The 25,966-nt window shown below is 40.5% G+C and overlaps 1 protein-coding gene across 3 annotated transcripts in view; it reads left to right on the top strand.

The window, feature by feature from the left end:
• Positions 1-267: 267 nt before the first annotated feature.
• AHCYL1 (adenosylhomocysteinase like 1) overlaps positions 268-25,966 on the top strand; it is a gene marked incomplete at its 3' end in the record, with an annotated part of 48,542 nt that continues 22,843 nt past the window's right edge. For 2 of the 3 annotated variants that reach the window (XM_081010614.1, XM_081010615.1), the window contains exon 1: positions 269-500. In XM_081010614.1, coding sequence (XP_080866740.1) covers positions 390-500 — 111 coding nt within the window. In that variant the 5' untranslated portion in view covers positions 269-389. Of the gene's footprint in view, positions 501-25,966 lie in introns of all 3 variants that reach the window. The other variant, XR_013987814.1, reaches the window with a different exon arrangement.

Consider the following 25,966-nt stretch of genomic DNA (forward strand, 5'->3'; position numbering starts at 1 on the left):
AGGGGAATGCCATTTTGGGGTCCAAGATGCCTTGGGCCGGCCCTGCTCTTAGGGAGGCACAATGCGCAAGGACTGGCTGCAATCACCGAAGCTCAGGCTACGACCATTTCGCGGCGCCTTCCGCCAGGTGGCGCTGCAGCTCCCGCAAGCGAGACTCCTCCGCCAGATCCTTGCGCGAAGGCGTCGCGTGCACGACCTGTGCGTGTGCGAGCGGCTCGTGGGCGACTCCGAGCGTGCGCGGTGACGTGTTGGACCCCTTGGCCCCGCCCCTTGCTGAAGCGCGGCGGCCGCAGTCTTGGCGGTTGCAGAGGGAGGTCGCGGCGGAGCCGGTGAGAAGCAGCAGCTGCCTTCGGCCTCGGCGCCCGGACGCTTCCGCGCTCGCCCTCACGATGTCTTCTGTGCCGGACGCCGCCGCCGGCGACGAGCTGAAGCAGACGAAGGAGATGGAGGACGCCGAGAAGTACTCCTTCATGTCCACGCTCACCAAGGCGCCCAAGAAGGTGCGGGCCGGTGGCCGGAGGAGCGGGGAGCTCGGGGGGCGCTCGCGGGGCGGGGCGGCAGCGACGGGGCTCGGCGCCTCAGGTCCTCCGGCGGGAGAGGGGCCGGGGCTTGAGCCCCCCACCCCTGAAAGTCACGCCCTCTGAGTGGGGAAAAGCCTTTCCTTCCCCTTGACCCCTGACGCGCTTGCAGGTTCAGCGGGCGCTCTGCACATGCCCAGGGGAACTCTTTTCTGCGTCGGCGTTTCTCGTGTCCCGGCGCTGAGACCTGACCCTGGAAACTGGTTCCGGGGCTTAAGGCATGCAGACGTGACCCCCTCCGGCAGGGAGCGGGGACTGGGGAAGAGGAGGAAATAGGGGGGAAACTCCAGGAGGAGGAGATGTGGAGGAGTCTGGAGCTGTGGTTCAGCTGTGGCAGCTCTGGGCAGCTGTAAGAACTGGGAAGGAAGGTCCTTTAGGACACGGATCCTCAGCTTGGCAGGCCTGGGCGGTGTTCGTGCGAACACTTTTCTTTGCAGCTGAAAGGCTGGACTGTCTGCCTCGAAGGTCTCTATCCCCATGTCTGCCAGTGGAAAGCATTTCCGTCTAGCAGTGGCAGAGGAGATTGGACTCTGGTTTCCTCCATCCACCTGGCTAGCTAGGAACAGTGTGGAGCCCAGCATGCATATGTGATATCTGACTGCTGTCTGTCAAGACTGCCCCTGGGAACGAGGTGCTATGGATGCTGTGCAAGCTAAAAGCGGCTTGTAGCTTTTTCCATATCATTATGTCTCTCTCTCTCTTTCACAAGTCCTCACTATAGTCTTCCAGTATATTATCGGTCCTAGCATAGCAGTACAGGCTTAATCCAGGCAGTCTTGGGGGAGCTTCCACAAGAGTTATTGCTTGACTTGTGCAAATGTACCTTCAGATAGAGGCATGGTGTCTTGTGCTACCAGGAATATGCTCTCAACTTTTTGTTCGTCATTGAGAATGTCAATCCAGAGATCAGAAAACGCCTTCGTGCTATTCCTAAGTGCTGTTTAGTGGGAAGGGCTATTTTTGCTTTGTATTCCTACCTGGTTTAGGATTTTCAAAAACCATCTTCCTGCAGCCTCAGTGATTGTAACTGTTAGTAATCATTGCTGTTAGTGGAGCTGTAACTGTGAACTCTTCAGTTATGCATGGGCAGATATAGCCAGAATTCTCGGCTTAGATTTCCTGTAGGAAGTCCTTCTGGGCTGAACATTGCATTCTCCCTAGCTTTGTGTTGCATGGCTCTGAACTTAAACCTGAATGGAGTATGGCGCAAAAGCTTTTCTTGGGAGAATGGGCATTTTCCTTTTGATGGCTGAACTGAAGCAGAATTAAACTTGTGAAGAAAGTTTATTTCCTTAAACTCACATTTGAAACCTTTTGTGAAACCTTTTGTACAGCCCAACCTTTCAATGACTAGCAGAAACATTTTGGTGCTAGCTGGAAGATCAAACTTCATGCTTAGCAGGTGCCCAAGGACCACGCCTATAACATTCCAGTTTGCTCCACCTGAATATAATGCAAAACCATTAGTTCCACCTTAGAAAGTGAAATTTGAGAAACTAGAGATGTTATTCCTTTTGGCTTTGGCAAATTCTAAGTTACAAAATAATCACAAGTGTGTTAATAAAAATATACATACATACTTATTTTGCTGTGCCCATGAACTCCAACAGGAAGCATTCCTGTCCTCCAAAATCAACTGTCAGAAAAGGGATATGGTCACCTATTCCAGACACACATCATCTCTGATAATGTTTCTGTAATTTGTGTGGAGTTGGTGGTTGGGGTACCTATCAGGACTGTTTCTGTGACCTTGTACTTTTGATGATCCAGACATGGATGGAGAACTGCATATATTAGGTTGGCAGAGGGAGGACGACCTCAGGTGGCAGATGCTGGGGGGATGGTGTCAGCAGCCCTCCAGTTGTATCCTTTTGTTGGAGGACAAAGCTGTAGGTGCCACATGAACTTAACTACACCTTCTAAACTAACCTGCTATCCTCGGCTGTGGTGGATGATGCTGTCCTGTCCCTAGCCATTCTGTTCAGTTTCTGTACATGAAATGAGGCTGGGGCAGGGGCCTTGCCCTTAAGGTAACTTGGGCCAGCCCTGGACACACGCTCCCTCTGATCTGAGATCTCAGATTATGGAAAAGACATCCAAACCTACCTCATGAGTGTTCCCCCATTAAAAAGTGCTGTGAAGGGGTTGGCATCAATGCTATACTAGGCATGGCCAAACTTGGCCTTCTAGATGTTTTTGGACTACAATTCCCATCATCCCTGACCACTGGTCCTGTTAGCTAGGGATGATGGGAGTTGTAGTCCCAAAACATCTAGAGGGCCAAGTTTGGCCATGCCTGCGTAAACTTTCTTTATCCAGATATAGTTATGCCATTGGTATACACTGTTACAGCCAGTTTGCTTATTTGAGTGTATTTAGTACGTACTGCATTGTATTGTATTTAGTTGTATATGTGTGTGCCTCAATATGTGTGTGCCTCAGTATGTGCCTCAATATCCCATTGAAGTATAACGTGCTATGTTGTTGGTTCGAGTGGTTTAGAAGAACACTGCAGGGAAAGAAGTTCTCAAATTTCTGGTTGCAAATAGTTGCTCTTTAAAGTTGCTTTAACTTTAAGCCTGTATTTAACTCCAATGTCGTCATTTATGCTACTTATATGGGTCTCAAGAACAGTTTGATTGAAATATTGCTTAGAGAAATATAGAATGTGCAGCTAATGTCTGAGACTCATAAATCAGAAAAGACCGTTAAATCTTGGTTGATCTGGACATAAATTAATGTTTTCAGCTACCGTTTATTCAAATCTTATCCGATATGTAATGTTAATAGTGGAGTTCCTGTTACACAGTTTCCTTATCAATGTTTTTAAATGTAACAGAAAGGAGGTTTAATTGGATCTGTGAATTTCTTTGCCCTCATCTATTCCCAGAACCTTGTCTGTTTATTTAAGAAGGTGTACATAAGGTATCTTTTTAAGTTTAAGCATAGTTTATTTATATGCCATTTCCCCACTGTAAACATATGCCCAAAGTGGTCTGCAATTTGAAAACAGTTTATTAGAAAACATATCAGGAAAACTAAAAGCAGTTAATTAACCTGATAAGTTAGTGTTGCAGTAGAATAGTCTAGACTTAATTTTGATATTGCCCTGTATATATGTATTTACAGGCTAGTAATAATAGGACTAACCAGTGCTAGTAGTTATAGTCTTGCTGCCCTCCCAAGGGGCCACAGCAGCCTGGCTTAAATACGGTTCAGAGTGGGTGGGGCTGTGTTCCCCCCACCCCCACCAAATGGTTCAAAGTCAGCTTGGCCACCTCTCCTCCAGAGGACTCTGGCATCAGTAAAAGGGACTTACTGGGAGAGTATCAGTGATGTAACCCCTCTTGCCAAGCCTTCCAGGTGTTCCAGTTGCTAGCATTGCTCCTACTGTGATTGTTGTGACTATTGTGTCACCTAATTTGTGTCGATTGGCATCAGGATGGATTATTGCCCATACATTGTTAGCCTGCCCAGAGGATCAGTGATGACTACAGCTAGGATGTCGGATTGGTGGTATGGATGGCCCTTTCTTTATTTTCAAAAGACTCATTTAAGGGGCTTTGTCCATGTTCAGGGAATGGCCATTTCGTGGGTACAATGCTCTGTAGTAGGCAAGAGTTTTTGCTTCTGACTCCTTTGAACTCTGCTTTTACGAATTTAAATGAGTGAAAACTAGTGCTCAAATTATATTTTGATTTTCATAAAATAAATAAGCCAAGACTTATGGGTGCAGGCCACTTAAACTGCCAAGGGTGTAACTGAGAAGACTTGTTTAGCCAATGGGCTAAGGCACACTTTTTATATTACAGCAGTTAGAATGCTAATAGTATAGTGCTGCAGCTTTACCATAGTACAGCTTGAGTTCCTACATACAGACTGAGGAGATAGGGTAGTATCTTAGTCACTATAAGTCTACAGCAGAGTACAACAACACCCCCACCCCCATTAAAAGAGAGTTCCTGGGTTGCTATGAATGCCACAAAGCTCCCTCATGGCTGCTTTGATAGATTCAAGAAGAATATGTTTTTGCATTTCTTTCTATCTCCTCTCTCCATCTTCCTAACAGCTGGTCAAAGAAAGTAGAAGGTCAAGCATATTTTGCTCTTCCACCCATACCAAATATAGGATTGTTTCCTTTCATTGTACTGTCATATTCTAGCACTCCTATATAATCCGTTAAAATGCTTCAAGCTGTGGCCTATTCCCCCGCCTCAAAGCTCTTACCACCACAGTGCTAAAATCTCCCCTTGAGTCTTTATACATTCATATCATGAATAACTCCTTCTTCAGATATTTACAAGTGGCTCATAGATCTTCTTAGTTGCATCAATATTAATCAATCCCTCTATGCAAAATTGTGTTTCATTGTTTGCCTTTTAAAAAAACCAACCTTACCATCGTCAGCCTGGATAGCTCAGTTGGTTAGAGCATGGTGCTGATAAAGCCAAGGTTGCAAGTTTGATCTCTGTATGGGACATCTGCATATTCCTTCATTGCAGGGGGTTGGACTAGATGATCCTCAGGGTCTCTTCCATCTCTACAACTCTGTGATTAGGACACAGGGTTGTGTTTTATTGTCTTACTCAGAGTAGACCCATTGAAGTTAATAAACCTAAGTTAGTCATGTCCATTAATTTAAGTAGGTCTAGCGTTGAATACTAATCACAGCTAAAAAAAAAATGTTAATAGCATGTAATAAAAGAAAACAAAGAGAGGTTAGGAGTTACAAAACAGAGATTAACGTTCAAAAACAGCTTTAAGTTTTAGTCACTCCTTGGATTTCCACCCCCCCCCCCAAAATCGTGCCACTCATGTAGGTAGCAGACTGAGGCAAGTGGAGTCATGTACTCCCACTCTACAGAATCCCTTCCAGTGACAACATATTAACAAGTATAAAAAAGTGTTACTCTTCCTCTCTGCCTACTTCTTTTTTGTGCTTCTCAGCAATCAGTATTTCTGCTTCTCAGCTTCATTGCTCATTGTAGCTCCCTCCAGTATGTTCCTTATGCTTACATATACACATTGGACTGACACTTTCCGTAGTGATGTGTTTTTTTCTGCTTTACAATTGTATACTGTCAATTTTGTAAATATACTTTTGGGTTTCAGAATCTTAGGTGAAGAATTTTAGCAGTAAGATTGCTATAGGCACAAAGATGGAAAGATACAGCCCTACCTACTATAAATGAATGGTTGATAAAATTATTGGACTTAACTGAGATGGCAAAATTAATGTGTTTAATTAGAGAAAAATCATTATTGACGTTTATTAAGGATTGGAAACTTCTTATGGACTTTTTGCATGCAAGAGAAAATGAAATTATAATATCTGGATCTGAAGATTGGAAAAATTAGCTAATAGAAAATAGACTAGGTAAAGGGACCCCTGATATTATATTACTATTAAGATATTAATAAAAAAAGAACTTTATATGCCGGTTAATTTATCCTAAATGGTATTTCTCTAGTGCTATATGTGCACTACAACTGCAACAGAAAACTCAAACTATTTTTCTTATTTTTCTTAAACGAACAATAAGAAATTAGAAAATGTACAGTTTGCTGTGCTGAATAATCAGGAATCAGAATGTGACAATGCATATTTGTATATTTCCCTGTTCCTTCCTATTTTTCTAGCATATGTTCCATACATGATTTGTCAAAGTCACAATTCTGCAGAAATATTGCAGTTTGAATAAATTGCATGTATTTATTTTGCATAAATTTACAGAATTCAAGCTCCGATGTCTTCTCCACATTAATACAGAACATGGATATATTTTGTATAACACAGTCCACTTAACACAAGAATCTCCTTCCTTTTTCCTTCCCTGCATGAATGGATATGAAAAATCATCTTTTTTCAAATCTACATATGCCATCTTGAGAAACAGATAAATTTCCTCCTAACATGCAATCAACTTCTCCAGTTTTCATTGGTTCTTGACCAATAGCTTATTTATATCTTGACTAGAAACAATATTCTCAGCCAAATTGCTTGGGAAAAGATTTCCCCCCTGCCTTAGTTTGGCCAAACCCTATACAGTGGTACCTCAGGTTAAGAACTTAATTCGTTCTTAACCCGAAACTGTTCTTAACCTGAGGTACCACTTTAGCTAATGGGGCCTCCCGCTGCCGCTGTGCCACTGCCGCACAATTTCTGTTCTCATCCTGAAGCAAAGTTCTTAACCTGAGGTACTATTTCTGGGTTGGCAGAGTCTGTAACCTGAAGCATCTGTAACTTGAGGTACCACTGTATGCCCATTGTTTCCCAATCCTACATTGCCTTTCTTTTTTTTCCTTTTTTTTAAATTCTTTTTATTAATTTTCAGTAACCAAACCAAAAAACAACAACGAATAAACACACCAAAGAAAATCCTACATTGCCTTTCAATTATATCTAAGAAGTAGCTGTGCTAGTGTTGCCCTTGAGATTGTTGCTCACCCCTGCAGACCCACATTGATTTCTGACTATTCATTTTCATTTTTGTTATGCATAGAAATTGTTGCCCAGAACGTCTTTCAGTGTGTATGGGTCTCTAGTTTTCCTGGTCCTAATCTCTCAGCACATTTTTTGTGTGTGTTCAACATTGTTTGGTTCTAAGCAGTGCTTTTTTTTTTCTTAAAAAAATGTTTGGGGGTACTCTCATCTTGACTCAAGAAAAATCACCATTTTATAGTTCAAATTGGGAAAAATAAATACAGTGAATGGACAAAAGTACAACGATTCACAAAATGTTTAGGGGTATGCGTCCCCCCAGAAAAAAAGCACTGGTTCTGTGTCTTTCAGAATTGGCCAAAAGCTGCTGCTGACAGGGTTGTTCATCCTAGAAGATAGCTAGGCAACCTTTAGAAGTAGCATTGTAGAATACAGTGGTACCTTGGGTTACAAACACTTCAGGTTACAAACTCCACTAGCCCGGAAGTAGTACCTCAGGTTGAGAACTTTGCCCCAGGATAAGAATGGAAATTGCGCACCGGCGGCAGCGGGAGGCCCCATTAGTGAAAGCGCGTCTCAGGATAAGAATGGTTTCGGGTTAAGAACAAATTAAGTTCATAACCCGAGGTACACTGTACATGGTACTTGCTTGCCACTTAGTGCTAAAATGTTTGTAGTAATGCAAATAGCTGTTAGAAAAGGAAAGACCTACTATGCTCCCCTTTCAACTTCCTGATAGCGCACCCTGACATACGGTAGATAATCCAAGGAGTTCTACAGGTGGACAGATGTGCAGACTTAAAATGGACTTACTAGAACTTGAGTTGATAATAGTCATTCAACATCCCTTAATAGAAGAAAGTTTTCAGATTCAGATTCTTTGGAGCAACTCGGATGGGTTTCCCAAGAGTCTCATTATAATAAGTGCTTCAGTTGTTGATGAAATGATCAGCTCTAGAAATTCTCAAGTTTGCATATCTTTGTTGTTGCGTGTCCTCATAGCAACAATGGAGATGTGATTATTTTGCCGGTTGTGAAGTCTGTGAAAGACATACTGGGGGATGCTGAAGGGCTGTAGATTTTGAAACAGCCGTATAAATTTCTCTCTCTCTCTCCCCCCCCCCCAATTTTGCATTATAGAGTAGGTTCTAATGCTTCCTTTGGGCTTATGATAATCATTTTTGGGGGTTCCAGTTTGTGTAAACTTAAAGATCTTTTCCTGATTTATTCTGAATATTGCTATGGTAACCACCTCACAGAGTGTGGTTGGAACATATCAATCTTGTTTATGCATATAGAAACTCTAGTTGTAAATTATTTGTGATCTATTCAGTAACCATACAGGAACAGGACAAAAAAAAATAGACTACTAGGTGTTCTTGGGATCCAGTCACTCAAAATAGTTTTGTCTGATTTGAGAGACCCCCTTACACTGGCAGTATACTCCGCAGGTGGAGAATCTATTGTAAGCTTTAAGAATATCACTTTTTTCCATTCCAGGTGAGAAATGTGTGGCATAAATGACTGATGCAGATGTGTGAGTAGAAGGGCTTGTAAAATATAGTAGTTGTAGTCATAGTAGTAGTAGTAGTAGTGTTGCTGTTATAGGTTAGCAATTTTGCAGTTATTTCCAAGGCTGCTTTCATTGAATGAATTTTTAAGAAGTTATATTTCAATTACTTGATTGAATTTTTGCTGATGCCTCATAAGGTGCTGAACTTCTTCTAAAGTCATTGCATATTATGTACCAAAAGTACTAGCTTATGTTTGAATCCATTAGTTCTTGGGGACATAGCAGCCTTCAGGGCTTACCAGCACTGAACTTGCTATCTTTGGCTGCCCTTTGTGCTGTTCCATTGTGAAGTTTCCTCAACCAGAGGCCAAGTAGCTTTAAATGTTTGTTTTAGTGAAACACTGAAAGGTTCGTCTGTAGTCTTGTAGCACAACTTAAAAACCTTTTCCTTAGGATGTACGCAGTTCAGCATGCTACTCAAAACTGTCCCTGATGGTGACAGCATGAAAGTGATTTTGAAGGAATGACAGTGCAAGGTTGACTTGTGGTCATACAACTTGCTTAAAACGTTAGCCAATCCTTTTTTAAAAAGAATCTAGTGAGCAGCTTTTTAGAAAGGATATTTCCTGTTGACATGGTTCAAGTCTTAGAGCTCAGGAACTGCCTTTTCCCTTTCATAGTGAGCTAGCTGAACTATATTATGTGTTGTGATCAATACTGTGCCCTTGGTAACAGGCTTATTGCTGCTGCAGAATCTGTTCACTTTAGGCTTGCAACGGGGTGGGGTGGGGGTGGGAATCAACTAGCTGGCCATGGATTGGGTATTCTAATCAAGTTGGAAGCATGGTGGTGTATGCTGAGAATCCAGGCGTGACGGTGGGACAGGGTGCTCTATTTCTGCATACAGGTGGATGATCTCGAGCTAAATATCTGGTACCATTGCTCTCCTGGCACTAGAGGTGGGAGGGCTGTCATTCATAGATATCAGAACTAGAGCATGGGAGTTTGCTGTTAGAAATGGGCAGAATCAGACTTATTGTTGAATCAGTGGGAATTCCTTCTTCACCTTCTTGCAGAATTCTTTATGTAATTTGAACCTGTATTCTGGAAGCTTTCACCTTCAGCCATTCATCCCACATACACAAGAATCCTGGTCAGAATTTTGTGCATTCTTTTCCAGCCCCACAGGGAGAGGATTAATTTGGATCCAGGCAAGCTCTAAATAAGAGGGTATTGCCAATTCTTATTAAAGTTGGATTGAATGACTGTATACATAACAAAGCATGACCTTCCTCTGTCTCAATGAAGCTAATTCTCCTGTGTTCTCATTGCTGCAGCTGTGTGGGCTGAATATTGCATTTTGCAATTAAGCTAGGGCATGATTGAAAATACTTTATAGCCTGTATGAGACCAACCAAAAATGCATTTTAGGGATTGCCACCCTTAATACAACAGAGACAGGACAACCACCTCTCATTAACAGTTTAGCACCCTTTTGAAAAGAAGTACCAAAAATCACCAAAAGGAGGAGGGAAGCATCTCACAGTGGTGAAAATGTTTGCAAAATCTGCCTCCATTTCAGTTCTCCTCTACTTTCAAACGTTTTGACTCTTCCATTTTTGGATTGAGCACAGCTGCTTGTGTCATCCAAAACCAACAAATGGTGGTTTAGAAGATCACAGAACATCGCTTCTGTCATTTTTATTTGGATTTGTTCATGAGGTCCATAACTTTTAGTATATGCTGAAAGGGGTAAGTTCCTCCAGTGTGCAGGAGTTGTGATCTTTTCAACAATAAAGGATGTTTTGCTTTGTGTTTGGTGCTCACCAAGTTTTTCTTAAACCTTGTTACCTGCTTTACAACCTGTGGCTGAATATGTAACCTCCATTAAGATCTTTGCCAAGAAACAGCTTTATCTTTCCCCCATTTTAAAAGCAATTAGCTGGTTTTTATTTAAGACCTTGGGGTAATTGCTGTCCATGCATCAGTACACTTAATATTAGTATGTTAATTTATAATGTGGCCCAAGGGTTGGATATGCTGGAAATAATGGCAGTCTGGATCCCCTCTTGACTCTTCCAGGTGCTGCCTTTGGGTAATCAATTAGTATGCACCTTTATTGTCTCCAAATGTATTTTGTGTTTGGCACAAAATGACATGGCTGCCACTGCACCTTTAGAACAACCAAACTACCTTCCTACCCACCCGCCCTGTGTCAAACACTGTCATTATCAGTGTCCCATTCCTAAACTTGTTCCTTTTTGATATTGCCCCTGCTTTTAAATGATGCTAGGCCAATAAGAGTGAGCAAAATCATTGGCATGGATGGGAAATCATGACCTCCCCTTTTTTCTTGCAAACTATCAGGTACTGCAAAATGAACTATTATTAATATTCATTTCATTTCTATGCTTCTTTATATTGTTAAGGAAAAAAACCCTCAAATGTAACTATTGATGTGTAAACTTTACTCTCAAAAGGGAAGGGGGTTATTTGGAACTCTGCTAAGTAAGTAGTCTGAGGAACTGAACATATAATTTCATGTTGAAACTCTGCAACTGACACATCAAGATAGCTTAAATTCATTTGATGTTTAAGTTGACTAAGCTAGTGGTGCCATGTACCAAGCGTGATGGGGTAGCTCCCATTGCTCTGTCGCAGCTCCTGCCAACCTAGTAGTTCGAAAGCATACCAGCACGAGTAGATAACTAGATACCGCTGCGGTGGGAAGGTAAAGGGTGTTTCTATGCTCTCTGGCTTCCGTCACGCCAGAAGCAGTTTAGTCATGCTGGCCACATAACCTGGAAAGCTGTCTGTTTGACAAACGCTGGCTCCCTGAAGTGATTTGAGTGCCACACCCCATAGTCTTAAGTTTGACTGGACTTAACTGTCCAGGGGTCCATATATATGTATGTATGTATGTATGTATGTATAATTTATACCCTGCCCTCCCCGGCCAGGGCTGGGCTCAGGGCGGCTAATACCAAATATGAATTACAATAAAACGTGATAGAAAAACAAACCAACCAACAACAACAACAACAAACAAACGGGAACAACAACCAAAAAATGAACTGTCACGGATAGGAGAATACCACTGTGAATTCATTCAAGGCCTTGAAAACTCCAGTTCTGGATTCTGCAGTCTTTCTGTTCCTAAGTGCTTCCCTTTTATAGGTAGCCTTTGGCATTTTTTTTTAAAAAGTGGGAGTTAATGAGTTGCAGAAACGATTCACCTTTGCCCAGCAGTATTTGTAAGGCTATAATGTTCAGCTGCTGGACATGGGCAAATCAGCTTCTAAGTAGCCCTGCTAGAATTCTTGGCTGAAACTTATCAGTATTCTACCCTAATAAATTGCTGGTGTATTAACACAGTAACAGCACTGAAAGAATAAATGCAGCAACAGGAATTACTACTCCCATAGCAACTGTGCAGCTCCCCCACTAATCATTACATTATCCTCTAGCGGCTCCCCTAGTAATCACATACAGAGCATGAGTCTTCTTCATGCTGCAGCACTGAAATTGCATTGCTGCCAATACTTTGCTTCCATTTTCAAGGGCCTGGACAAATCAAGGTTATAAGAATAGGGAGCAGCAGCCATTCTCTTTGTTGTATTTGGGCCGGACACTGTAATATTTGGGATAGAATTTCTGCATAAGGGAGATCTAAAATTCTCCTCCCCCTTCCAACCCCTGATACTTTCAAAGAGCTTCTCTGCTAGACAATCAGCTTTTGTGAAGCTCTTGAAGGTAACTTTTCCCATCTTCTCCCCATTGCATGACAAATATCCCCTCTCCCAGCACCATTTTGCTTATAGCCTAATGCAAGCATAGGCAGAGTAGGCCCTCCAGATGTTTTGGGACTACAACTCCTATCATCCCTAGATAACAGGACCAGTGGTCAGGGATGATGGGAGTAGTAGTCCCAAAACATCTGGAGGGCCGAGTTTGCCTATGCCTGGCCTAATGTGTCTAAGTAGCCAGGAACATGTAATAGTTCTTTGTTTTAGAAATTTTGTATCTTGGGAAACTATAGGTTCAAAATGGTACAAATGTGGTTATATGATGATATTGGCCTTCTTATAGCCATCCGTTTTCTCCATGTTTCTTTCAAAGTAGAATCATGCCTTATCAGAAAATTCTCTTTAAGCCACACAAGGAATTCTTCAGAAGTAGGTGTTTAACTGCTGCCCTAAGGCAAGACTGTTCTGTGTCATCTGTGGACCTCCCTTTGTAAATGTGTGGGGTTGTAGCATTTGTCAGTACTAACTGGGATTTTTGGTGGGTTCTCTTTTGATAATAGGCAATCCAAGGCTGTTTAAAGATAGTAACTTCAAAGACTTGATGTTGCTATCATTGCCCATAGCACACACACACACATTATTTCTAGTCAAACATGTTTTGCAGGTTTTTGAAGTGCTTCAAGAAATACTTTGAAAGAGCCAAAATTGGCTCTGAGCACCATGATCAGTACTGCCACAATAATAATATTAAAATATTTTTTATAATGCAGTCCCCCAGTTTCCCTCTCCACCTCATTTAAGAACGCTTTTTCCCTTTAAAACTTAATTAGGGGTGGATATTTTTAGACCAGAAGCTGCTTCTGATGCCGTCTGGTCAATTTCACAAGTCATTGACTAGTACAGGGCTCAAGTAAGTGACTGGAATTAGAAATTGGGGGCAGGCATTCTCTTTCTCCTTCCTCTCCAACTTCCATTATTGCAATTGCTGAACAAGGCTTGGGTTACAGTAATAGTAAAGGGGAGATTTACACCCATTGCTCTACAGAAAAGTATCACAATGCAGCCTAAAATATGTGGCCTAAGCTAACTCCTGTCAGTCATCTCCAATTTGACCCTGGGGGATAATGCCCTGCAGTTCCAGGATGTCAGAGGAGCTTTCATGCTTTTGTATGACTGACACAAGCAGAACTGATGCATTCCCCCCCCCTCTCTTTAATCTGCTTTTTATTAAATATGACAACTTGCTTCCAAAAATAAATGAATTAAAACAATTAACATCCCAAAGTCTCTAAACTTACAAATGTTACAGGAGCTTACAAGGAAACAGGTCTAGGCTCCTAAGAGAAAATTCTGCTGAGATAATGATCTTTTCTATGGGGTAACCAATCTTTACTGATGGCAATAGTCATTCAAAGTAGTTTGGGTCTGCAGCCTAAATTGTAGTAGTAAGGATCACATTAAAAAAAAAATTCTCTGGTTAGAAAGACTGTGTGAAAAGTACTTAAGGTATTTTATTTGTACTTAAAAAAATTATATACTGCTAGATTGTAGTAAAATCTCTAAGCAGTTTATAAGAAATAGTAAAATCATCAATTGTTGTTGTTGTTTAGTCGTTTAGTCATGTCCAACTCTTTGTGACCCCATGGTCCAGAGCACGCCAGGCACTCCTGTCTTCCACTGCCTCCTGCAGTTTGGTCAAACTCATGTTAGTAGCTTCGAGAACACTGTGCAACCATCTCATCCTCTGCCATCCTCTTCTCCTTGTGCCCTCAATCTTTCCCAACATCAGGGTCTTTTCCAGGGTGTCTTCTCTTCTCATCAATAAAATCATCAATAAAAGCAGATAAATGCAATTAAAACATTTTAAAATAATTAGAATTAACAGTTCAAAAGATTAAAATGTGTCAGCATTTATTTGTCTGGGTAGACTTACATAAATGAAACTTTCAAGCCAGTGGTGCAAAGAGTTCCCTGGGAAGAGGAATTTCTTGTTAAAGCATTCTGGAAATTGTAGTTGTGTGAGGAGAAATGTTTAAAATAGCACAATACTTCTTTAAATGTATAATGCACATGGGACCTTATATTTTGTACTCTGGGAAGCAGGGTGCAGCATTTATGTTCACGTCAATTTATTCATCTCACTGAGTGTTACAGACATATTTTTTAACTTGGTAGTTTCTGTGCTGCAATTTCTGGGATTGGAAATTCTCACCCTTTCCTCCATTTTTAATAATGTAACTTTAAGGAGAAATCACAGATTTTAGCAGCTGTGGCTTTTCATGTGGTTATATAAGGCAGTGTGCATGCAACTTTAGATAAGACGCTTTAAAGTTCCATTTCAACTACTCATATATTGCACCCACAAAAAGCTGTCATATAAGTGGCAAAACCATCATTTACTTGGGCTCTGTCTTGGGACAATTGCTGGCTCTGTTCTGATAAAATGTAGAAGTCTTGTGTCAGAATGAATATGCTGTTATGAGCAAAAAGAACAGGTCATATTAGGACATGCTGCGGCATTTAATTTCTGTGGAAGCAAAAAAGCAGTGTGCCAATTTAGTATCCCCTCAGTGCAAGTGAGCTCCTGTTAGGGATCACTCTGGCTCCCACTCTGGGCCCTGGGCAAAGACAGTCAGTGTCTCCCCTTCCAAGTACCTTGGAGGGGATGCTACATGTGATTAGCACAAAGACTCCAGGCTGGTGGCTTTGCCTGATGTTTCCTGGGGTAAAGGAGAAAGCACTTTGTTGCTTTGGGATTTCAGTCAATCCTGTATGAGGGATGGTAGCGGAGAGTTTATTATCTGGTCATTTCCCCCCTGCCTCCAGTAGTAAACCACTGTCATATCAGGTCTTTTAATTATTTTTAATAGATGTATTCTAAACTGTCGATCTTGACTTTCACTACAGTGAACACTCAATTTAGTAGCTCCCCCACCCTTTAAATTGCCATATACTAATGTAAGGGACAGAGAGGTGATGGCCCGGGTACTTGTCCATATTGTTTTGACATTTACGTCCAGCCTAATGCTCTTCACATACTTCAGAAACAAACATGCTGGTACTTAGAGTCTGCTGACATGTAAGATGTGGTTATAAGGGGGAAGGAAACAAATCGGCATAAATTGAAATAATCCCGACTCCTTACCTCTTACTGTCCAGATTCTCCAGAGTGAGTATGTTAAAACTTGGGATATGCAAATAAACTGTTCAAATCTTCTGACAAGCAATAGTATTGCTTCTAGAGTTGTATCTTTTGGGACGTTGTGAAGACACTGTTTCCTGTTTGCAGCAGTTAGTAACATGAATGAAATGTTTGTTTGATTTAGGAACTCTAGAGGTGGAGAGGAGTGCCATTCAGCAAAAATATAGAGGATCTGCACAAGGAGATACCATGCCTGCAAATTTCATTTCTGTCCGGCTTTGCAACCCAATTACTTCTTCACTTTTCATGAGTATTTATTTAGATTCCGACACCCACCTTCAAAACAGTCTTCAGTCACACACTGTTTATTTGCCCAAGTTGCTTTTTCTTTTTATTATGAATGGTGGCTGATCTTACAGGTCCACCCCTGCCTTCTTGTCTTAAGTCAGCTGGCAACTGGGATTGGCTCTCCCAATTTGGATGAGATTGCAGAACAAGTTAGTTCACTTATAAATTGCTTCCCTCAACAGAGTGTCTGGAAGCAACTTACAAGCATAGAACATGATGACACAATTAAAAAAACAAAAACCTTAACGCCACAAAAGTTTTTTCCTCTTAAGGAAAGACACTGGCATGTTGAGCAATCTCCATGTCTTTGCCAAATGTGCTAGACAGGAAAGACTGTCACAAAATTGCACTAGCAGTTTTAGAACATCCTGGTGTGTGTCTGTATTGTAGGAACAACAGATCTTAGTGCTCTGTAGGTGGGATTGTACCTCTGCTGGAGGCAATATTCAGTCACCTTGAGTGACCAGACAGTAATCAAACTGCAAGCTTGTTTTGTGAGAATGAAATTTGAGTCATGGCTGTGGGGCAAGAATAATCCAAGAAAGTTCAATTGAGGAATGTTGTGTGCTTATCTTCATAAAGCCAGAGGATCTGTCACTCAGCTGTGATGAGTACAGAAGAAAGTGATTGGGGTTACAGGAGCAGCCTACCCATGTCCTTTGTGGGGCACATGTTGCAATGTGTGGTGGGATAACATTATATGGCACCATGTGGAACAGCCTTCCCCAATCTGGTGCCCCCCAGATGTTTCAGACCAGCCTTTCCCAACCTTGGCACCCTATATGTTGTTGTACTACAACTCCCTTCACCACTGGACCTGCTACCTAGGGATGATGGGAGTTGTAGTCTAGCAGCATAAGGGGACTCAATATTGAGAAAGGCTGTTTTACACTAATTCCCATCAGCATGGCCTGTGGTCAGGGACATCTGGAGAACGGGCTGAGGAAGGCTGGTTTAAAGAGTACAGCTGAGGCTACAACCATGGGATGTTAGCTTTAGCTTTTGACATCCTCATGCCTCTTCACTTCTGTTTGGTATCTGCCACTTTGCAGGATCAAGAATTTTGACTACTTCTATTTTGGGTGATATCCCTACTCCATTGTTGAATTTACTCCCACATGGTTCTCCCACCACCCCCTTGGGTGTGTTTCAGGTAAAGCTTAACTTCAGTAAAACCAACTGCTGTTCACAAGGCTGCATTTCACATAAGGTTGCTTAGAAATCAGAATGACAAAATAGCTCCAATTGCAGATTTTTATGGGCTTATATGTTTCTTCAAGATTAGTTTATTCCAGTCTCTAATTCTGAGCAAAGGGACTGGCTGCTCTAGTTTATTTCATAATAACCATATGTGCTGAACAAATAAGCCACAAAAAGCTACGTGTTCTATTTTTTTCTATAAAAAGCAATTTAATGTGCTTAAATGAGTATAGTAATCTCAGGTATGCGGAGAACAATTTTTTTGCTGAGCAGCAATAATTTGCACCCTACAGAGCTTTTTCTTCAGTTCATGTTTTTAAAGGATCTGGAGGCCTGTGAATGTTTTATTTTATGCCCTCGGTTCTTAGCCAAGGATAATCTTCAGAAAAGATCAGGAGTTGGGCCTTAGGTTTGTGCACCCTTTTAAACATTAAAAGAAGTGAATGACCAGATTAGGAGATTTTATTCTGAGGGTTTCATTCTCTTTCATCAAGAACTATTCTACATTCCAAAACGGGAACCTCCCAATTTATTGCTCACTTTCCCCTGAGGTAAGGGAATGCAAGAGCCTGTGCAAGATTGAGGCCTAATTCATTTCATTCCTGGAGGATAACTCATCCAAAGGCTGGGATGGGAATAATGTCGATGCAGGCCTTGAGATGTCCATGTAGAAGTTGTTCTTTTTGTGCAGCAGTGCAGGTCAATAGTAGAAGGATCCAAGCTCTAGAATGTAAATTCTTCTTCCCCATCTTTATCATGGTCATGGAAAAACTTGTAGAAGAATTGTTCTTGTAAGTAATATTTTACTCTAAGGTAAATTTATTAAAATAATGAGAAATTTGGGCTGTGATTCCCGAAACCATTTTAACGGAGAATACTTCCAATTAAATGGTTGGTTCTTTTAAAATGCAGGTTTTTCCAGCTGTACAAATCCCCACCCCTAGAAGAAGGCAAATGAACTCAAAGGCACTCTGTTCCTGGCTTACACCCTTAATCGGTGAAGTTTTTGCCATAGAAATCACTAGCTATTATCTACTATCCATTGATTATTTTTTTTTATTTGCCCTAGACTAACAGATGCAAAAACAGGAGTATTTTAAGGGTATATACAAGGATGTGACGAAGTATTTCCTGCCCAAAGATGAAAGTGAAGAAGAGGAGGTTCTGGCCCCCCAAAAAGAAGGGAATTTTAAATTGAGTTTGAGCAGTTTGTTTCAAATATGGAAACTGAGCACATTCTATACATATATATTTGGCGTACATGCCATCGGTGACACTACCTATCATTTAAGGGCTTAATAAAACACATATGCCTAAGATGTCTACTTCCTCTCCCCTCATTTTTCCAACTGCACATTATCAGCTTTCCAGCAGCACATTTTTCCAACTCTAGATTTTGTGCCAACTACACACTAAAAAAACCCTTTGTTAAATTGTGATGTTGGTCCTACCTGAGGTAATAAAACTAAAACCTGTGGATTGCATCCATAAAACTGCAGTCATAACTTTCTAAAACAGAAGGAAGTGTCCATCTTAAGGAAAGTCTGTCCGTGAGAAAGGGTTGTAATTACAGTTGTGTTTCCTTGACTCTTATTTGTAACACAAGTGGTTTATAAATGTTGGTCTACCATATTAACACATTACCATGCTGCAATAATGGCAGTAGTGCCAACAATACTAGCTTATCACCTCTTTGGGTTGAGTAGCACTTGACATTGCTCCTTAGAATCCATCTTCCTTCCTCACCTTAAAGGAGGAACACAATCTCTTCCTCTTGACATAATGTACTAGGGTAAGGGCTGTTCTATTTACTGATGTGTATAATATGGTACAGCTCTCCTGCAATTGTACCAATTCAGAACGAAGGTGTGGATAACATGATTAAAGGTACTCAATGTTAAAAAAAGCTTTTCAGTGTAGGAAATTAACTCATAAGTTAGGATTTGAGATATACTATCTTTCCTTGTCTCCGGAGTGTTGTAGCTTAGTTCTTGGGAAGCAAATTGGGCCTTAGGACAAATATGGTAGCTGCAGCAAATCCATTGCATCAGTTGGCCAGCTACATATTAATGCTGGAATCTTAATCTACCTACCTGGGAACAAGCCCAACTGAATTCAGTAGGACTAACTTCTAAGTGAATATGGTTAGGATTGTGCTATAAATAATCATTGATTAGTTTCCCCCCCTTTCCCCCACAAAAGCAATTAAAGGCTGTAGAGTAATAAATATTGAGCCATTCAAATAGTCTGCAATTAAAATTATTGCAGCAGAATGTGGTAATTATAACATTTCCCCCTGCAGTAAACACGTATCATTCTTTCTTTCTGTAGGAAGAGACTCATGAAGTAGTTAGTTATTAAAGAAGTTAGTCTAAATAGCCCCAGGAGTAGCTTTTTGGAACACCGAGTACCTGAGATCTAGGCCAGTCAGATATTGCATTTTTTTGTGTTGCAGTGGAGACTATAAGGTTTAGCTTTGGTTTTAGTTTTTTTATATGTGGTTTAACTTAGAATGTTGGTGGAATGCACTGTCACTGTCAATCTTGCTGTCAGGATTAAGGCCTTCAAACTTGAAAATTTTTCAAGGTGTTACATACAACAAATGCATGGTGAATTAATATTAGGGCTAGAGTATAAGAGGCAGGGGGACTAATAATGGTCACTAAGAAAAGGGGTTGGGGGCTAAGTGAGCCCAGTGGGAGTTTTGTCCAGCTCTCTTGGCTTCTGAATTGTCACCAGACATAGCATGGGTATTTTGGAACTGTTCTTTCAAGTGTTCATGCTAGAAATGAGCTTTAAAAAATTGCAGGTAAAGGGCAGTATATAAATTCAGTCAATCAATCATTCAGTGCAGATCCAATTCCTTTTTTTTTCTTTTAAAAATAGTGTTTATTAGGTTTTCAAGAAAAAGTGAATACATAAGTTGAATAAGTTATCTGTTGAATGCCGATACAATTGCATTGCACTATAGTATTTCCCTCACTCAGCAAACAAACATACACAGAGCTATTATAACAAAAAAATCAATTAATTAGTTTAATTGAGGCAAAACTAACAGACTGTTTGGTTCCAAGTATCTTAAAAATGTCCCGTTACCCCTCAACAGGTAAGTGTAGCAAAGAAATAGGAATTTACATGCAAACAATAATACATACGAAAAGAGCAGTTTGGGTCAAGATGGCCACACCCTCATATAATGTGAAGAAGGAGAGAAATAGTTTTATAACTAACGAAGGTGATAAAATCATACCACTCTTCCACAAGATAAACATTCTTTGCTTGTCCCTAATGGCTTTACAATCATTATTTTTTTAACACATTATTGAGCTTTTCCTATTTCAGTCTTCTTTGTTGTCTTCTGCTTCCCTACTCCTTTACCTCTTATTTTTCAGTATTCAGCTGGAATGTGTTTAATCTTTTTTAAACTCCCTGAAGTGAATGGGTACTTAAAGTCCTGCTGCATGGCTTGTAGATGAGAACCTTAATTTTGTAAAAGTTCAGTTGTCAGGTCTATATGTCATAAGCCTATGCAGGCACATTCCAGAGGTCAAACTGGGGTAAGTAGGTCCTGGTGCCATCTTATAGACTTGAGAGCCAATAGTCTTCCTAATATTAACAAATGCATTTAACAATTCAGGTTTCACAATAGAAACTCATTTTATATTGATCATGTTAGTAACTCTCAGTTGATACTGGGGATAGTATGTTTTAATAGTAATAATGCTTGGTTTGGTATTAGTCTTACAGTTAACCTTTGTTTACAAAGTAAGGGCGATGCTGACTTAAGTATGTATGAGCTTCATGGATTAAAGGTCGAGGGAGAATCTAAACTGTTTCCCCCTACATGGTGTTGAAGTATTGGGTTCTAAAATATTTTCTTTGCTGCTAAATACTGTGCCACACCCGGTTAGGAAAGCAAATTCCAGCAGTGAAACGTGTGAGTTCCAATGAAAATATGACATTGTGAAGATTGCTTTTGGCTTTGGGAAAAATTCAGTCTCTACCCATGGTGAAAAGGGGCAGTTTTCTGCTTTCCTGGGTGAAGTCAAACTAGCAGGCCTTGAATATAGCAAGCTGTCCAGACCTTCCCCAAAACACGTGCTTGGACGTCTACATTCCACAGCTGTGTGTGCAGGAGACACTCTGTACCAGTCAATATTGGTGTCAGAGAGATTTGAGAGAGGATTTTCCTTTTAATGTCATCTAGAGATCACAGCACATGAACAAAGAAGATGATATTGTGAGGTCAACTGTTGAGGTTGCAGTTGGGTCCTGTCTTTTTCCCAGGGTTGTATTCCAGCCCCGTGTCATACACCATTTTGGTTTCAGGCTAAGTTTGAAATTGATTTAATGCTGGAGTAATTCACTTCATTAGTAAGCTGCTTGCCATGTTTGATAATATTTTTAGACAGGACAGATTTTACTAAGCTGCAGAGTTCAGATGAGCGCCCTTAAAGCCGGTTCAGGGATTACAGTGGTAAATTCAGCAGTTGATTTCATTAGCAAGCAGTTTCCTAGATCCAAATTGTCCTTTTTAGAACTTAAAAGCCAGATCCAAATGCAACTTGTTTGTTCCTCTTTGTATTCTGAAGAAATAGTAGTGACAAATGGGAGCACTGGCCAATTTTCAGCAAATGAATCTTTGCTCTGGATAAACAGGGACTTTTCTTGGGAGTAAATGGGAATCCACTGTTCGTCTGGAGCATTGGGAAAAGGTATGCTTATAGTTTCTATGCTTTCTCAACATAGTGGGAATTGGTTTTGACATACAGCATTTGCAAACTTTAAAGTTAGTTTGTTACCAATATGACAAACTGTAACCTGGATTATTGATTATTTTTGCATGATGTCTCTTGGGTTTTGAATTAGAAGTTTTATGGTGGCTGTCCTGAATTTTTTTAAAAAAAGTTCCCCTGATTTCTTTTAAATAAATGTTACATTTATGGTTTACAGCAAAAACATAGGAAGCTGCCTTGTCAGATCATTGGTCTGTCTCACTCAGTATTATCTACACTGACTGGCACTTTCAAATGAGGCAGTTTCTGAGGACATACCTGGAGATGCTGGTTATTGAACCTGAGACCTGTATGCAAAGTAGATGCCCTGCCACTGGGGTATGACAGATGTCTGACATTCTAACCACCTGTTAGGACTTGCACATATACTAGGGTTGCCATATTTCAAAAAGTAAACTTCCTGACACCCACAAAGTTGTTGAACTTTTTTGGGGAAGCCTCTCCCCAAAATAGTGATTTTAAGCTTTTGGAGCTGTTTCCGCTGCTTTTCCCACCACATTGCCATACATCTGGATTTTTCCTGACATTTTGCCAATTCAGCAAAATTCCCCCGACGCCATTTTTACACCCAAAAACCAGGACATGTCAGGAATTTTCCTAACGTATGGCAAGCCTAACATGTACCAGATGCTTCTTGCTGGAACTTCAGATTAACAATAACATTGTTACCTCTGCCACCCACCTTAGTTTGTTGCCTTTTCCTTGTGCTTTTCTCAGTTCTCAAAGTTTCTGTTCTGCTTTTAAGGAAACCCCCTTTGATGTATTGCCACATATATAAACACATTCATTGTACGGAGGCCCCATCTAAGCTTAGATTAACATCTTGATTTGTAGCAAATAGAGGAGTCTGGATTTTCAACTTCAGGTCTTCTACTGACCACCAAAAATCAGCAAGCCTGCATCACACATTGTGTTGTCCATGCAGTCACTTGAAGATAGCTTTCACTCACTTCTAGATCAGCTGTACTACCAATAGTACAGAACACAATCAGCGGTAGATCCCTTCAGACACTTCTTTGTTGCTTTATAGGATCGGAACAGTTATTCTGCCTTATAGGATTGGGACAGTTATAGTGCACATAGGTTTATTATGAAATTTCATATTTAAGCTACCGTTTCTCAAACTGCTTCTAGTAGTATAGCCAGTCTTCCTGCCATTGTATCTTGACACCAACTTCGTGAAGCAGACTGTCCAAAGGTCACTAGTAAGTTTTGTGGCTAAGCAAGGAATTGAATCTAGGTCTTGCTGTAACTGCAGACTGCTACACCACACTGAGTTACTGGCTAATGATCAAGTTTCCTTATAGATATGCTGATTAAAAGGCCTTTGCTTGGATGCCACAGAACAAAAGCACTTGAGGTATAGCTGAAAAGAGGTGGTATACACACAGAGACACAGAGACACAAACACAAATAAACAAGCATGCATGCATACAGCAGACATCCTATCACCTATGCTGAGAATGGATGTAACTGCCCTGCCAGTTGAGGGCACTCCTTTTCTGACATAGTTCTGTAGCCCCCTTTTTCTTAGGAGGAGAGGGTATTTTCCTCACATGCACAGCTATCGTTTGTCTGATTAGGTAGTTGCAGAAGGGAGGCTTTGTGGCTCTTGGGGCAGGCAAAAGAGCCTTTGGCATCAGTTCACAGTTCCCTCTTAATTGCTCAAAGCTTTGTGGTCTGTGTTACATAGAGTTCACAGGACCAGAGTGCAGCTTTACCTAGCCTGTAAAATCTTGTTGAAATCTCATTTGCATATTTATTTATTTAGCAAACTTTATATACCACTTGATAATAAATAAAACTTCTAAGCGGTTTGAAAAATAAAGCAGACATTAAAGTTATATACAAAATAAATCTGTATCTCTGTCAACTTGTGTGTACTTATTTTATACTCACTGTAGTCCTTGATTCTTTTAGCAGCTAAATTTCTAAGGACTTCTTGGTGGCCCCAAGTGGTTATTTGATCTCTCAGACCTAATGCAGACGTCTGCTCCCCCCTCCACTCTCTGCCTCTGGTGCAGTGGTGAAGAGGAAACCAGAAACAGCAGTTTTCATTTTAAACTAACCATACATTTGTTCTGTCCATTTTGATTAAATAGTTTGAAGAATAGCAGTCTTGGGAGGAAAATCCATCTTCTGATACCACTACAATTGAAATGAAGTGAAGTTTGTGTTTGTGCTTAAATCGTGAGTGATTTCATGGTGGTTGAGATGCCCAAGTTGTTTTTTAGATTGTCAAAGATGCTTCATAGTTTTGTGCTAGTATAGCAGCTGAAATTCCACTCTAGTTGGTCATGGGAGTAGTGGAATAATGTAAAGATATTACATAGACGTCCTTCTGAATAAAAAGGAAGCTGTAACAATTAAAGCCCCTGTGAGCCAATTTTTTACTTTGGGCCACTCTCCGTTTTCTCAGAGGAGAACTGGTTTTTCTGTGTGGCCTCCAGTTGTTGATTGCTAGCCTTCATGTTATAGCTGATGGCTTGTCTGGTAGTGCTATAGAGTACAGTTTGTATTCCTGTGCTTTTCTGACTGAAGGAAATGGTATTAATTTACCAATATATCCCTTTTGGTCTAAAGATCTTCACAATTGTGACTGCTCAACATTTACAGTTGCTGACGTCTACTGAAGCCTTGAATACTGCCATATAACATGCAATTAATGGGACTTGACAATGCAGTACTTAAAATGTCAGAGGCCAATGAAGCTCTGCCTTAACAAGAACAAATTCTTTTGCTCCCTGTGGTGGTACCCTTATGGTGATAGCAATGGTAGGTGATGTGATGTGAGGGAAGCCTAATTTAGGCGGATAATTTTGAATGCTCTTTCATCCATTTTGGTATCTACTTATTGTGCTTTTTCCATTTTTGAATGTCACAGCACTTCATTAATCCTATTCGTCATGCTTTTGTTCTGAGGGAAGCATGGCTCCTACACATCAGCTGTGGCAAAGAACATGTACCTTTATTGGGCTAGTGAAAACAGCTCAGGGGGCCTGCCAGGCAGGGGAGGGGGAGAAACATGGTAGATTGAATTCAATCAAGCCAATGTAAACAGATTATTTTAAATCACAAAAGAAAATAGACTTTATTTATTTTGTCCTGTTGTATAAATCAAACTAACTAGTTGCTGTAGCATACTCCTTATAAACCTAGAAGAATAATCCAAAACAGTTGGGTGTTTAGCACACATGCTTTGTGAACTACAGGATCATCTCCTTAGGGGCAAATTTGGGCAATTGTGAAATAAACACAATTGTATGTATGCATAGACCCTAAGAAAGAACACTTGAGTAATGGCTAAATGCCAAATAACTTTTCAGAGGCTGGGGTTAGTAATTACTGAGCAGATTAGTGTTTCTCTGTGAGGTGAAAAGTAAGAGAATTGTCCAGCAAAACTTAATTCTCATTTAATTTTATGGAAGAGTAAATCATTGAATTAATACTCTCCCTTTTTTAAGTTAATGGGACTTAAAACTTGGCTGTCCTGTTTAGTTGACATTCTTCAATGCTCACACTCTGCCACAGTTAATACATACACTACTGCATCAGTATAATTCTTGATCAGAGGCCGCCCCCCCCCCTTCTTAAATGGAAAGCAAACTTTAATTCTTTCTGTTGTAGTAATTAATGGATTCTATTTTAAAAGGTTATGTGAACTTTTGTTTGTATTATAATCAGATTTCATTTTCAGAGACACTAGATTTGAGTTTTATACATTCTGAAGACATGTGGAGCATTGTCCTCTACTGGATTTGGCTTTCATTCTTCGTTGCACTAATTCTTTCAACAATTGAAAGGGCCGAAACATTAAACTTTGTTCAAGCTGGAATACTTCTCCCTTCGGGTTTCTCATCCAGGATTTGATTTGCTGAGTATCATTCATTGATAAGATCTGAATGCGGTGCAGAGTCTCTGGTAACTCACCAGCTAAGTATGATAGATTGGTGTTTAGCACGGGAAATACTTTTGAACCTAGTTTTTATTGGTTGGTCTTATCAGTGAAAGTTACAAAGATCTATGCTAGGCATTTATTAAATAAGGATTAGACTGAAATAAAGCGAACAGGTTTATGAAGAAGGGAGTTCAGCACAATGAATTGCTTACTAAATCTCACTCATAAACATACTTCCTGACATGGTGAACAATGTGCTGTTCCTCTAGGACTTAAAATAGCATTGGACACAGTCTGTAGGGA

This window comes from Podarcis pityusensis (genome assembly GCF_964106645.2).
Source record: "Podarcis pityusensis genome assembly, chromosome: 6".
Lineage (NCBI taxonomy): Eukaryota > Metazoa > Chordata > Lepidosauria > Squamata > Lacertidae > Podarcis > Podarcis pityusensis.